This window comes from Somniosus microcephalus, chromosome 15 (assembly GCF_052327205.1).
Source record: "Somniosus microcephalus isolate GS21.2 chromosome 15, FLI_Smic_1.0, whole genome shotgun sequence".
NCBI lineage: Eukaryota > Metazoa > Chordata > Chondrichthyes > Squaliformes > Somniosidae > Somniosus > Somniosus microcephalus.
Window position 1 is genome coordinate 12,343,698 of NC_141001.1, and position 14,905 is coordinate 12,358,602.

The window sequence follows — 14,905 nt, forward strand, 5'->3', positions numbered from 1 at the left end:
TCGACAGCTGGCCTACTCTCCTTTTGGTGAGCTTGTTTGACCACTTCAGAACTCATTCAGAGTCACCCACAAATGGAAGGATTGGAATCATGTGCAGGCTAGGCCAACTTGAGTGGGCAGGTTCCCTTCCCTGAGACTACTTGGATTTTCACAAAAATCTGACAACTTTTGTGCTCTTTTTTCTGGTCTGAGCCTGCAAATTACCAGATTTATTTTGACAACTTTTACAACCTGCCATGCTGAGATTTGGAACAACAAACAGAAAACAACAAGAAGCATTTACATGGTGCTTTGTGGAAAAACATTCCAAGGCACTTCACAGAAGCGTAATGAGACAAAAGTTGACACTAAGTTAAAGAATGAGATATTAGGAAAGGCAACTAAAAGCTTAGTCAAAGAGATGGGTTTTAAGGAGGGTCTTAAAGAAGTAGAGGGAGGTGGACAGGCGGAGTTGTTTAGGGAAATAATTCCAGAGTAAGACCCAGGCAGGTCAAGGCGTGGCTGTCAATAGTAGAATGAAGGGAGTTGGGAATGCATGAGGCCAGAGTTGGAGGAACATAGAGTTTCTGGAGGTTTGTAGGGTTGGATGAAGTTACACAGATAGGGCGGGGTGAGGCCATGAAAGGATTTAAACAGGAGGAAGAGAATTTTAAATTTGATGTGTTTAGGCACTGGGACCCAATGTAGGCCAGTGAGCGCAGGGGCGATGGGAGCGGGGCAACCTTGGGTTGCTAGTCTAGTACCAGTATTACTAATCTGCAGTACACGCTGGACAGCGTATCAGAAATGTACACTGTCAGCACATTAACCATTGCTCATTGTCAATGGATTCTGTTTCTGTGGACAAATTCAACAGAGAGCAAAGAATTGAGGAGTAGACATCCGCATAGGGCAACACACTAAGCAAGATTCTGATATTTTGTCACAATGTATGTGGGAGGCACACCCTGTTCTAGATAGAGAATGAAAGATGGTGGTTGGTTCATCTGGGGAACTCTTGCATATATTCCAGATTGGCTGGGACATAGCATAGAAAAAGCTTCAATGGCTGAGGAATACTGTATAACAGAGACCAATCCAAAATGGATGAAAAGGAGGACAACACAATTCATTTGGAAGGGTCAGGAAGTAATTATCTAAATAAGCTGAATGAATATGAAGAAAATTTTTCAATCACCTGTTTAAAGTAGTTAATATAACAAATTTTAATCATTAGCACACTTACCAGGTGACAGTATCTGCCCACTTACAAAGCATGAGCAAATTATTGCCGGTAAGGAAGTAGTTGGTGTTGTTTCACTTCGTTCTGATGTCACTTCAGTAGTTGTTGTTGTGCTCGGTGCAGTGGTTGGGGTTGTTGTTGTGCTCGGTGTAGTGGTTGGGGTTGTTGTTGTGCTCGGTGCAGTGGTTGGGGTTGTTGTTGTGCTTGGTGTAATGGTTGGGGTTGTTGTTGTGCTCGGTGTAGTGGTTGGGGTTGTTGTTGTGCTCGGTGTAGTGGTTGGGGTTGTTGTTGTGCTCGGTGTAGTGGTTGGGGTTGTTGTTGTGCTCGGTGTAGTGGTTGGGGTTGTTGTTGTGCTCGGTGTAGTGGTTGGGGTTGTTGTTGTGCTCGGTGTAGTGGTTGGGGTTGTTGTTGTGCTCGGTGCAGTGGTTGGAGTTGTTGTTGTGCTCGGTGTAGTGGTTGGGGTTGTTGTTGTGCTCGGTGTAGTGGTTGGGGTTGTTGTTGTGCTCGGTGTAGTGGTTGGGGTTGTTGTTGTGCTCGGTGTAGTGGTTGGAGTTGTTGTTGTGCTCGGTGTAGTGGTTGGAGTTGTTGTTGTGCTCGGTGTAGTGGTTGGGGTTGTTGTTGTGCTCGGTGTAGTGGTTGGGGTTGTTGTTGTGCTCGGTGCAGTGGTTGGGGTTGTTGTTGTGCTCGGTGCAGTGGTTGGGGTTGTTGTTGTGCTCGGTGCAGTGGTTGGGGTTGTTGTTGTGCTCGGTGCAGTGGTTGGGGTTGTTGTTGTGCTCGGTGCAGTGGTTGGGGTTGTTGTTGTGCTCGGTGTAGTGGTTGGAGTTGTTGTTGTGCTCGGTGTAGTGGTTGGAGTTGTTGTTGTGCTCGGTGTAGTGGTTGGGGTTGTTGTTGTGCTCGGTGTAGTGGTTGGGGTTGTTGTTGTGCTCGGTGCAGTGGTTGGGGTTGTTGTTGTGCTCGGTGCAGTGGTTGGGGTTGTTGTTGTGCTCGGTGCAGTGGTTGGGGTTGTTGTTGTGCTCGGTGCAGTGGTTGGGGTTGTTGTTGTGCTCGGTGCAGTGGTTGGGGTTGTTGTTGTGCTCGGTGCAGTGGTTGGGGTTGTTCTTGTGCTCAGTGTAGTGGTTGGGGTTGTTGTTGTGCTCGGTGCAGTGGTTGGGGTTGTTGTTGTGCTCGGTGTAGTGGTTGGGGTTGTTGTTGTGCTCGGTGTAGTGGTTGGGGTTGTTGTTGTGCTCGGTGTAGTGGTTGGGGTTGTTGTTGTGCTCGGTGCAGTGGTTGGGGTTGTTGTTGTGCTCGGTGCAGTGGTTGGAGTTGTTGTTGTGCTCGGTGTAGTGGTTGGGGTTGTTGTGCTCGGTGCAGTGGTTGGGGTTGTTGTTGTGCTCGGTGCAGTGGTTGGGGTTGTTGTTGTGCTCGGTGCAGTGGTTGGGGTTGTTGTTGTGCTCGGTGTAGTGGTTGGGGTTGTTGTGCTCGGTGCAGTGGTTGGGGTTGTTGTTGTGCTCGGTGCAGTGGTTGGGGTTGTTGTTGTGCTCGGTGCAGTGGTTGGGGTTGTTGTTGTGCTCGGTGTAGTGGTTGGGGTTGTTGTTGTGCTCGGTGTAGTGGTTGGGGTTGTTGTGCTCGGTGTAGTGGTTGGGGTTGTTGTTGTGCTCGGTGTAGTGGTTGGGGTTGTTGTTGTGCTCGGTGTAGTGGTTGGGGTTGTTGTTGTGCTCGGTGCAGTGGTTGGGGTTGTTGTTGTGCTCGGTGTAGTGGTTGGGGTTGTTGTTGTGCTCGGTGTAGTGGTTGGGGTTGTTGTTGTGCTCGGTGTAGTGGTTGGGGTTGTTGTTGTGCTCGGTGTAGTGGTTGGGGTTGTTGTTGTGCTCGGTGTAGTGGTTGGGGTTGTTGTTGTGCTCGGTGTAGTGGTTGGGGTTGTTGTTGTGCTCGGTGTAGTGGTTGGGGTTGTTGTTGTGCTCGGTGCAGTGGTTGGGGTTGTTGTTGTGCTCGGTGTAGTGGTTGGGGTTGTTGTTGTGCTCGGTGCAGTGGTTGGGGTTGTTGTTGTGCTCGGTGCAGTGGTTGGGGTTGTTGTTGTGCTCGGTGCAGTGGTTGGGGTTGTTGTTGTGCTCGGTGCAGTGGTTGGGGTTGTTGTTGTGCTCGGTGTAGTGGTTGGGGTTGTTGTTGTGCTCGGTACAGTGGTTGGGGTTGTTGTTGTGCTCGGTACAGTGGTTGGGGTTGTTGTGCTCGGTGTAGTGGTTGGGGTTGTTGTTGCCTTGCTAGTATGCAATGCTGCTGTCTCAGCAGTAGTTGTAGCAGTGACAGAGACTATTTTTGTTGAAATAGTAGTTGTGGGGCTGACTGTTGTTGCTGAGGAAGTAGTTGGTGTTGTTTCACTTCGTTCTGATGTACTTTCCATTGTGGTCGAGGTTGAAGTACTAGATGCCGTAGTTGGAGTTGTTGTTTCGAAGGTAAGTGTTGTACTGGGGACTGTGGAGGTCTTAGGAGTACATGGGTAGACTTTTCTGCTTATTGTGCCATTCACACTGCAGGTTGCTTTGATGCACCCTCCAATCCCATCCGTTGTATGGTAGATAATATCACCTTCATGGAAGGTTTTACCATCATAAACGCAGGTGCACTCTGACAAGGTAAAATAACAATAATGACATAGCAACATAGGAACAAGAGTAAACATAGAAACATAGAAGATAGGAGCAGGAGTAGGCCATTCGGCCCCTCGAGCCTGCTCCGCCATTCAATGCGATCATGGCTGATCATCCAAATTCAGTACCCGGTCCCTGCTTTCTCCCCATACCCCTTGGTCCCTTTAGCGTTAAGAAATATATCCAACTCCTTCTTGAATATATTTAATCAATTGGCCTCTACTGCCCTTTGTGGTAGAGAATTCCACAGGTTCACCACTCTCTGGGTGAAGAAATTCCTCCTCATTTCTGTCCTAAATGGCCTACCCCTTATCCTTAGGCTGTGACCCCTGGTTCTGGACTCCCTGACCATCGGGAACATCCTTCCTGCATCTAGTCTGTCCAGTCCTGCCAGAATTTTATAAGTTTCAATGAGATCCCCTCTCATTCTTCTAAGCTCCAGCGAGTACAAACCCAATCAACCCAATCTCTCCTCATACATCATTCCTGCCATCCCAGGTATCAGCCTGGTGAATCTTCGCTGAACTCCCTCCATGGCAAGAACATCCTTCCTCAGATAAGGTGACCAAAACTGCACACAATACTCAAGATGTGGTCTCACCAAGGCCCTGTCCAACTGCAGCAAGACATCCTTGTTCCTGTACTCGAACCCTCTCGCTACGAAGGCCAACATACCATTTGCCTTCTTAACTGCCTGCTGCACCTGCATGCTTACCTTCAGCGACTGGTGCACAAGGACACCCAGGTCTCGTTGCACTTCCCCTTCTCCCAATCTATTGCCATTCAGATAATAATCTGCCTTCCTGTTTTTGCCACCAAAGTGGATAACCTCACATTTATCCAAGTTATATTGCATCTGCCATGCTTCTGCCCAATCACCCAACCTGTCCAAATCATCCTGTAGTTTCTCGGCATCCTCCTCACAGCACACACGCCCACCCAGCTTTGTGTCGTCTGCAAATTTGGAGATATTACATCTAGTTCCCTTGTCTAGATCATTAATATATATTGTGAATAGCTGAGGTCCAAGGACTGATCCCTGCGGTACCCCACTAGTCACTGCCTGCCACTCGGAAAAAGACCTGTTTATTCCAACTCTTTGCTTTCTGTCTGCCAACCAGTTTTCTATCCAAGTCAATACCTTGCCCACAATCCCATGTGCCATAACTTTACACGCTAATCTCTTATGTGGGACCTTATTGAAATCCTTCTGAAAGTCCAAATATACCACATCCACTGGTTCTCCCTTATCTATTTTACCAGTTACATCCTCAAAAAATTCCAGTAGATTGGTCAAGCACGATTTACCTTTTGTAAATCCGTGTTGACTTTGTTTGATCATGTCACTGTTTCCAAGTGCTCTGCTATTACATCTTTTATAATGGACTCTAACATTTTCCCCACTACCGATGTCAGGCTTACCGGTCTGTAATTCCCCGTTTTCTCCCGACCACCTTTTTTGAATAGTGGGGTAACATTAGCTACCCTCCAATCCATGGGTACTGTTCCAGATTCCATCGAATATTGGAAGATGATCAGCAATGTATCTACTATTTCTAGGGCCACTTCCTTAAGTGCCCTAGGACGTAGATTATCAGGCCCTGGGGATTTATCGGCCTTCAGTCCCATCAATTTCCTTAACACCATTTCCTTACAAATGCTGATTTCTTTCAGTTCCTCCCCTTCATCAGACCCTATGTTCCCCGACATCTCTGGGAGGCTATTTGTGTCCTCCTTTGCGAAGACAGAACCAAAGTATGTATTTAATTGGTCTTCCATTTCTTTGTTCCCCATTATAAATTCCCCTGATTCTGACTGCAAGGGACCTACGTTTGACTTCACCAATCTTTTTCTCTTCACATATCTATAAAAGCTTTTACAGTCAGTAGGTCATTTAACCCCTTGATCTTTTTCCACTATGGCTGATCTGTGACCTAACTCCATATACCCGCCTTTGCCCCATATGCCTTAATATCTTTGGTTAACAGAAATCCATTCAACCTCAGATTTAAAATTAACAATTGACCCAGCATCAACTGGGTTTATGGAAGAGAGTTCCAAACTTCTACCATCCTTTGTGTGTAGAAGTGTTTCCTAATTTCACTCCTGAAAGGTCTGGCTCTAATTTTTAGACTATGTCCCCTAGTCCTAGAATCCCCAACCAGCAGAAACAGTTTCTCTCTATCGACCCAATCAGTTCCCCTTAATATCTTGAAAACTTTGATCATCAGTAAAAAGACATCAACAACATTCCATCAAATGGCTTATTCATAAATGAATAAAATATCCAAGAAGAATACATTATGTAGAATGAACCTACCCGATTTGTCATAGGTGCACTGTACTTCGCTGTTTATACACTTGCTAAAAAAATTAACACAATATTATGGTTACTTATTTTCATACTTCTTGGAGTACTTTAGTTTAATAAAATACAATAAAATCGGTCTAGGTTTTTTTATAATGACTTCACTTCTCTTGCCATAGTTTAAAATTGTGACATTATCATGGATATATAAGAAAGCATGGAATGAGAACAGGTTATTGGCCCATGAAGAACATCTTTGGGTGGCCTTGAACTGGTAACCTTTTAGTTAATAACCGAGGGCACTGACCAACTCCATCCAGCACAGAGTTTGCCAAAATTAACATTTTATATAAAGCATCATTCCATAGTTTATTGTAGTCGGAAAATCAGCTGCATAGATCTATACTTTACACAATTGTGTGATTTCTACATAATGGAGTAGAGTTCCTGCTTGGAGTGCAATCGGTAATTCAGGCTCAAATTGTGCCCAAAATTACGCTAGTTTTGAGAAGTGTTTTTTTTCCTCAAGTTTCCACTCAAATATATTTGCATGTTGGCAAACACAAAATCTGCCATAAACCAGCATAGTCGAGCAGCGTTTTAGAACATAATTTTTTTTTTAAATTTGCTTTAATAAATATTCCTTGATATATTTAAGAGTGGTAACTTTGTGTGATTTGATTAATACAGCTGAAAATGGGTTTATCACAAAAAATAAGCATTTTAATCAGTGACTCTGGTTCACTACCTGTGAGTAATCCAATTTTAAATAACTCAGAAATACTTTAAAAAAAACTATACAGGACCATTTCCTAGTTATAGTGGTGTGCAGTACTCAGTTTCTTAGTAAATTTTTTTTAAATGAAAAAAAAATTAAACTTAAAAGGCTTTTAAAACATAACCCATTAGTGTCCTTGCGCCTAAAATAACCAGCTTAATGTTAAGAGCTTCCTCGAAGGCCCGCATTTGTGCGCAATTACAGGAAACTCCCAATGGTGAGTAATTGGATCTGGGGTGTGGCCAGTTTTGTGGGCGGGTCCAGCTTCTAGCACAATGTTTTTTAAACCAGTGCAAAAGATCGCGGAAATTCGATTTGCGCTGGATGTAATTTGCGCTGAAAATTCTACGATCTTCTGCGCTGCTTTGGTCAATTTTGGGTGAATTGCGCCAAAAAAAACCCAGCACAACCGAGCGGAAACTCCAGGCTGTAAAATTGCTGTAGGATATATAGTAACTATTAAAGCTCTCAATGCAATACAGTACTGACTTTTTTGTTCATAATGTGCTGTATCACAAACTCTTTCTGATAGCTGATATATCATAGCTGAGGATTTGGCCACGCATGTTGTTGTAATCCCTCCATTTGTTACACAACATAATAATCCCCACTCTCCAGAAAACAGTAGGTTTGCCAACCCTCCTGGATTACCCAGCAATTTCCTGGATTGGGGCATAGATCTCCCGGGCATTGCTGCTCACACCCCAGGAGAACTTTATGTTTTAAATTTCCCACCGTAACAGCAACACTTCCTCGCTCTGTAACATCACCGGCTGCCGCAGCAGAGATACTTCCTAATCAGTGAAGTCATGTTCCACCACTGCAGAGAACGAAACCAGATGTTGTGCTGGGGACAATCAATAGTTGAGAGTCATGGGGAGTGAGAGAGGCTAAAAGGGGTTCGGGGGAGAGAGGGAGACTGGGGAATGGGGACTCACGGGAAAGAGGGAGATTGGGGAATGTGCATTTGGGGGTCAGGGAGAGAAGGGGGATAGGGGTTGGGGATAGGGGCTCAAGAGGAGAAAGGAAGACTCGGAAATGGGAGTCGGAGCTTGGGGAATCAGGTTGAGAGGGAGAATGGAGATGGCGGTTCTGGGAAGAGGGGGAGTGGGGATTGGGGTTTGGGGGAGAGTATGGAATGGAGGGGGTCGGGAGAGGGTGAATGGTGATGGGTCTTGGGGGAGAGAGGAACTGGGCGATGGGGGCTCGGAAGAGAGAGGGAAACTGGGGAATGTCAGTTGGGATGGGTGGTCAGGGAGAGAGGGAGACTGCAGAATGGGGGTCAGGAGATGGGAAGGTTGGAGGAGACAGGGATACTGGGGACTGATCTTCGGGGGGATTGTGGCAAATGTGGGGAGGGAAGAGAGGGAGATTGGGGAATACGGGGGGCTTGAGGACCATAATTTTCTGCAGAATCCAGAGCTGCAGCAGCAATATGGTGAACCTGAGTACAAACCAGAGTCCAAGATGATAGAGAGATCGGGCCTATTAAAAGTAGCATCGACTGGGGAGCCTGACCACACCTTGTGTAGTACAGGAGAATTCCAGCTGTAGTTTCAGGGTGACTATCAGTGGGTTATAGGATTACTATGAGTAACATGTAGAATATCGGGGCATTACACCTATTACTACCAGTTACATATAGACTATCAGTAAGTTAATGTATTACTGTGGTTATGAAAGATTCTGAGTGTTACAGGAAACTTTCGATTTACCGGCACCTAAATAACCGGAAACCTCGGTTAACCGGCAAAATTCAGGAGTAGGTTTTACTTCATATTGTACTTGCCTTCCTCCATTTGTTGCTGTGCAAGGGTGTGGCTGCAGCTGTTGCTAAGCTACAGAGATGCTTGGAACTTGTGGCCATTGTTCTACACTTGTTGCTAAGCAACAGGGTTTGTTGCTTTATACAGAGCTGTCAGCTCTCCCTATCTTTTACTATAGCAGTCGGTTATCCAGAATTTTTGATGAACCGACACCGCGTCGGTCCCGTCGTGCTGGATAAAAAAGTTTCCTGTACTAGTATTACTATTATTTATTGGTGCAATTGCAGTGAATTGCTCCCACCCAGTCAAAGTCCCCGCCACCTTTGGTTTACCCTCTTCCCCGCCCTCAGTTTTCCTTCTTCGCCTGCTCACGGGTAGCCTCCTGATTCTTGGAATTTCTATCACAACAGATGCTGCACGAAACAACGAGCAACAATACTCAACTACAGGGGATCCAACCTTTATAAGGTAAATACAATAACATTTGCAGATATTATATGATCACACGTCATGTAGCCAGAATGTCATGTAATCGAACCTCCAGGAATGCTTCCTACCAGAGTTGGCAACCCTAGAGGACTGTCAACAAGAACTTGCATTTAAATAATACCATTAACATAATGATTATCCCAAGGTGCTTCACATAAGAGAAAACAGACACCAAGCAGTGGAAGGAAAAGACAGACTGTTGAAGTAGAGTAGAGGAAAGTTTGCTCTGTCTCTAACCCATGCTGTGCTGATTTAGGAACACTTCCTGCTAATACTGAATTCTGAAAGAGGAAAGTTCCCCATTGCCCAGCATCAGTTTCCCTCAACTGGCCCGATTCCAAACCCGCGGCCCGCGATCGCTGCCATCTTGGTAAAGGCTGGCGGGGCGGGGCGGAGCCCAGTGTAGCCACCACCGCCATCTTGGTAAAGGCTGGTGGGCAGAAACTCGGGCTTTCCCCCCCTCAGCCCGGTCCCGGGGCTCGGCTCCGTTTGCGCCCGCCGGCCGGGGACTCGGCCTTTCCCCCCCTTGGCCCGGTCCCGGGGCTCGGCTCCGTTTATGGCCGGGGACTCAGCCTTTCCCCCTGTCGGCCCGGTCCCTGGGCTCGGCTCCGTTTGCGCCCGCGGGCCGGGGACTCGGCCTTTCCCCCCCTCGGCCCGGTCCCGGGGCTCAGCTCCATTTGCGGCCGAGGGCCGGGGACTCGGCCTTTCCCCCCCTCGGCCCGGTCCCGGGGCTCAGCTCAGTGTCCGGGCCTGAGGCGCTAGGGAGGGAGGGAGAGGGGAGGGAGGGACAGAGAGGAGACCAGGGAGAGACAGGGGGAGGGAGAGAGAAAGGGGGGAGGGAGGGAGAGGAGAGGGGGAGAGGGAGAGAGAGGGAGAGGGGAGGGAGGGGGTGAGAAAGAGGGGAGAGACAGGGGCAGGGAGAGAGAGAGGGGCAGGGAGAGAGAGGGGGAGGGAGAGAGAGAGTGGAAAGGGAGGGAAAGAGTGAGGGGGTGGGAGAGGGAGGGAGAGCTCGCCTTCTTCCTTCCTTCCTTCCTTCGCAGGGGTCCATCGGGCCAGGTCTGAGGCGCTCCTTCCCCCCCTCTCTCTCTCCAGGCTAATCCCGAACTAAATCCAGCAGTCTCTCTCACTCTCTTCCCCCCGTCTCTCTCTTCTCCCCCCAGTCTCTCTCTCTCTCTTCCTCCCCGTCTCTCTCTTCTCCCCCCAGTCTCTCTCTCTCTCTCTCTCTCTCTCCCCCAGTCTCTCTCTCTCTCTCTCCCCCAGTCTCTCTCTCTCTCCCCCCCAGTCTCTCTCTCTCTCTCTTCCCCCCAGTCTCTCTCTTCCCCCCGTCTCTCTCTTCTCCCCCAGTCTCCCTCTCTCTCTTCCTCCCCGTCTCTCTCTTCTCCCCCCAGTCTCTCTCTCTCTCTCTCTCTCTCTCCCCCCAGTCTCTCTCTCTCTCTCCCCCCAGTCTCTCTCTCTCTCTCTCTCTCCCCCCAGTCTCTCTCTCTCTCTCTCTCTCTTCCCCCAGTCTCTCTCTCTCTCTCTCTTCCCCGTCTCTCTCTCTCACTTCCCACCAGTCTCTCTCTCTCTCTCTTCCCCCCAGTCTCTCTCTCTCTTCCCCCCAGTCTCTCTCTCTTTCTCTCTCTCCGCCCCAGTCGCTCTCTCCCCCCCAGTCTCTCTCTCCCCCCCAGTCTCTCTCTTCTCCCCCCAGTCTCTCTCTCTCTCTCTTTCTTCCAACAACAACATGCCCTCAAAAAGCCCTCGGCACCGCCGGGCACTCCAGCTAGTTAATAATAAATGCATGAATGTTTATGGTAAAACCTACCATGATTCACAGTTCTGAGTGCTTGGCACAGTCTGGCCTGGCTCATAGTGTTTCCCATTAATATGACAGGGACAGTCACCCTGTTCAACACATTGCATTCTTTCCTCATCCAAAAATGGCTTATCATCAGGACAGTCTGGGTAGCAGCCTATGGGATGTGACAATGATATTAGATTACTGTTCACTCTCTAACAGCAGTCAGCTCCACATCAGTGAACTCTTGATAAGTGAACAGCTCAAACTTATAGAGTAGAGAGAAGTTAGCTCTGTCTCTAACCCATGTCGTGCCGATTTAGGAACACTTCCCATTGATCTCCACCAGATTTATTGATTCCTAATCATAGAGTAATTTAGCCATAGCTTAAGGTTCAATGGACACCCTACATCTAACCCTGTTAATTGTCGGTGTAACCTGCTGTGTAGTTTATGTTTTTTAAAATTCATTCTCGGGATGTGGACATCACTGGAAATGCTGCCATTTATTGCCCATCCCTGGTTACCCTTGAGAATGTGATGGTGGGCCTTCTTCTTGAACCATTGCAGTTCATGTTGTGAAGATGCTCTCACAATGCTGTAAGCTAGGTAGTTCCAGAGTTTTGACTCAGCGACACTTAAGAAAAGGCAATTTGCATACAAATCAGGATAGTGTGTGACTTTAAAATGAACTTGGAAGTGATGGTGTTCCTATGAACCTGCTGCCCTTGTCCTTCTAGGTGATGTGGGTCATGGGATTGGGAAATGTTGCAGAAGAAGCCTTAGCAAGTTGCTGCAGTGCATCCTGTGAATAGGACACACTGCGACCATGGTAAATCGATGGTGGAGGGGGTGGATGTTTAGGCTAGTGGATGAAGTGCCAATCAAGCGGGCTGCTTGTTATTTCAATGAATTGTTTAGGGCAGTGTGAAACAGTTCATATTTTGATTTTCACAATTAAAGTCCGTAATAAAGTGTATAATCTGTTTTGTCCACCTCAGATTTCACTGTGTAAGAAAGCTTTTGTGTGAAATGGAAATGGATTGTGTTCACTTAACTAGAACAAACAAAATATTTCTGAAATTATGTAATTTTAGCAAGTAAATAAACATTTAATAAAATAATAAATCATATTACCATATTGATGAACAAGTAGAAATATTACCTTCAAGCTTGGGGATAATTTTGGAGCATGCTCCACTAGGATTTTGGCAGGTTTTCAGACAGGGGATCCCACAAGGTGCATAGTGCTGTTCGCACTCATCATCAGGATTGTAATAATCACAAAACAGAGCTGAAAAGAAAGAATGCATCGAATGAGTTTTTCTCCTTGGTATTCAAAAATCATGGGGTAGATTCTCGTCTTCACTGCCTGGGCGGTAATCTGGTGGAGTGGATCCCCTGCCTGGGCGGTAATCTGGTGGAGTGGATCGCCCACCTGGGTGCTATTCTGGTGGAGTGGATCCCCTGCCTGGGCGGTAATCTGGTGGAGTGGATCGCCCACCTGGGTGCTATTCTGGTGGAGTGGATCCCCGCCTGGGTGGTAATCTGGTGGAGTGGATCGCCCACCTGGGTGCTATTCTGGTGGAGTGGATCCCCTGCCTGGGCGGTAATCTGGTGGAGTGGATCGCCCACCTGGGTGCTATTCTGGTGGAGTGGATCCCCTGCCTGGGTGGTAATCTGGCGGAGTGGATCGCCCGCCTGGGTGCTATTCTGGTGGAGTGGATCCCCTGCCTGGGTGGTAATCTGGCGGAGTGGATTGCCCATCTTTTATTTTATTTAAAATCTACCCCTTAAATGTCTTCTCCTAGCTGAGGATGGAGTTATATTGATAGTAAATCCACAGAAAATGTACAGCTATTTCACTGGTAACTTGCAGCAAAATTGCAAAACAGATGATTCTAATAAGGTGGTTTAAAACTGAGTGAGGCTCAGTTCAAAGTTCCATGAAAGGAGTTTCTTAAATTCTAACTGAAAAATATAAAATTGTTCTGGAGTTTTATTTCATTTTATTTTTCTTCTGATAAAAACATTCGTGTGAAACTATGTTCTGAATCCCACTTAAAACACTGTAAAAGATAATGAAGGTGGTACACAAGACATTAAGAACACTAGCATGCAAAGACAATGGAGGAGATGGCAGGATGCAGGTTCAAATTGTTGCTGAGTTCTCAATCTCATGCTCCTGTGAGGAAGCAACACAGTGGCTCGATATCTCCTCAAGGACGGGGATGCAAAACTGAGGAAGATACCACCCTTTGCATATCCTCTGGTGACTGACTCAGGATTAGTATTGCTCGAGGACTGGAGAACCTTAGGGGCCTAGCCTCTCAGCTGAGGTTTGGCGAATAACCCTGAGAGGTGGGGGACTGGATGGAAAGAAGTGGCATTAACTATCCTCCCTCGCTTAAAACTGAATGAAAGCAGAATATTACTCACGACAAACTTCAGGACTTCTCCAGGAAATGCACACCCCAACCAAACTGCAGGCCAAAGAGTAGGCAGCTACAGCTGTACACAAACATTCACAATCTCCACCAGTGTCACAGGCACATGCATCACGTACACAAGCCTCATAATATGGGGCTGGGTTGATCTGAAAAGTAAACATGAAAAAATTTGGCACCTCATATGAAAAAAAAATAGATGGATATCTTGATCGATGTGAAACAGTCCTGCATATTCATATAGATGCACCTACATAGCTAACATTGTATGTCTTTGAAGAGAAGGAATGAAAATGCTGCAGCTCTCTCCTCAGCTTCTCAGGCTGTGCTTAGAATTGAAGAAAATATGCACCATGAAAAGGTCATTGCTGGCACTCAGCCTATTTCTTCCAAAAGGTCACCTGGGATTTGCAATGGATTCTCCTCAGATTAGCCTCTTCTCGCAGCTCAAAAAAACTCCAGGTAAATCCTTCTAGGAGAGAAAAATTTCTCTCTTGTGCAATTGATTAATTTATATGCGTGCGTGCGCTATTCAATCCAAATTTGATGCATCTCACAGATAGCAAATACCATGGCCTCTGTGGGTCTGAACCATTGGAATGTATTTTAACACAGAGCGAGCTTCCGATGGAAAACCATAGGAGCAGTTTATTACTCGCCCAGCAGAACCAGCGGGAGGCCACAGCAATTTCCGTCCAGAATGGGTGTGAAGAGGGCTCAGAGTGGCTATCAGCAGATGAAGATCAGGTGGCACTTGGCCACCTGCTGGGTCACAGGTAACTGGCGGGGAGGTTTCAGGAGGGTATTGAAGGGGGGAGGGGGGGTGTGGGGCTAGGAAAGACACGAATTTCCCTGTAAGAAGCAGATGAGCACTCCAACCCCTCCTGGTCCCACAAAGGAAAGATTTATCACTTATCTGAACGGCCTCTAATATCTGCAGGCCAGCTGTACACCTGCTTCTCCTGAGCGGAAAAGCCACAGCAGTTTCCTCACAGAGTAGGGCTGCCAACTCTGGTTTGAGGCATTCCTGGAGGTTGATTACATGGTGTTCTGACCACATGACATCTGATCATGTGATGTCTGATCTCATGATATCCAATCATAGGACATCTACAAATGTTATTGCATTTACCTTATGAAGGTTATGTTCCCTGTAGTTGAGAAATTTTGCTCGTAGTTTCACACCAGCAGCTGTTGTGCTAGAAATTCCAAGAACCAGGCAGCCACCCATGAGCAGGCACAGAGGGGAAATCGAGAGCGGGGAAGAGGGGAAACCAAAGGTGGGAAGAACTTTGATTTCACCAATAACTAACGGCAACTCACTGAAATTAATGAATAGTAATGCTGGTAACACTCAGATTCCCCTCATAACCAACAGTAATACAATAACTCATTGATAGTCTATAATTAACTGGTAGTAATAGGTGTAATTCCCCAATATTCCATCTATAATTAGTATTAATCCTATAACCTGCTGATATTCACCCTGAACATCTGTCT

General features: G+C 46.9%; 1 protein-coding gene across 1 annotated transcript in view; it reads right to left on the reverse strand.

Annotated features, from left to right (window-relative positions):
* Positions 1 to 1,068: 1,068 nt before the first annotated feature.
* Positions 1,069 to 14,905, reverse strand: part of LOC147106545 (mucin-2-like) — a 94,622-nt gene continuing 80,785 nt past the window's right edge. Inside the window, 5 exon segments of the mRNA XM_086008475.1 lie at positions 1,069 to 3,456; positions 4,519 to 4,533; positions 10,986 to 11,133; positions 12,124 to 12,252; positions 13,398 to 13,554. Of these exon segments, the coding sequence (XP_085864601.1) occupies positions 1,206 to 3,456; positions 4,519 to 4,533; positions 10,986 to 11,133; positions 12,124 to 12,252; positions 13,398 to 13,554 (2,700 nt within the window). The 3' untranslated portion in view covers positions 1,069 to 1,205.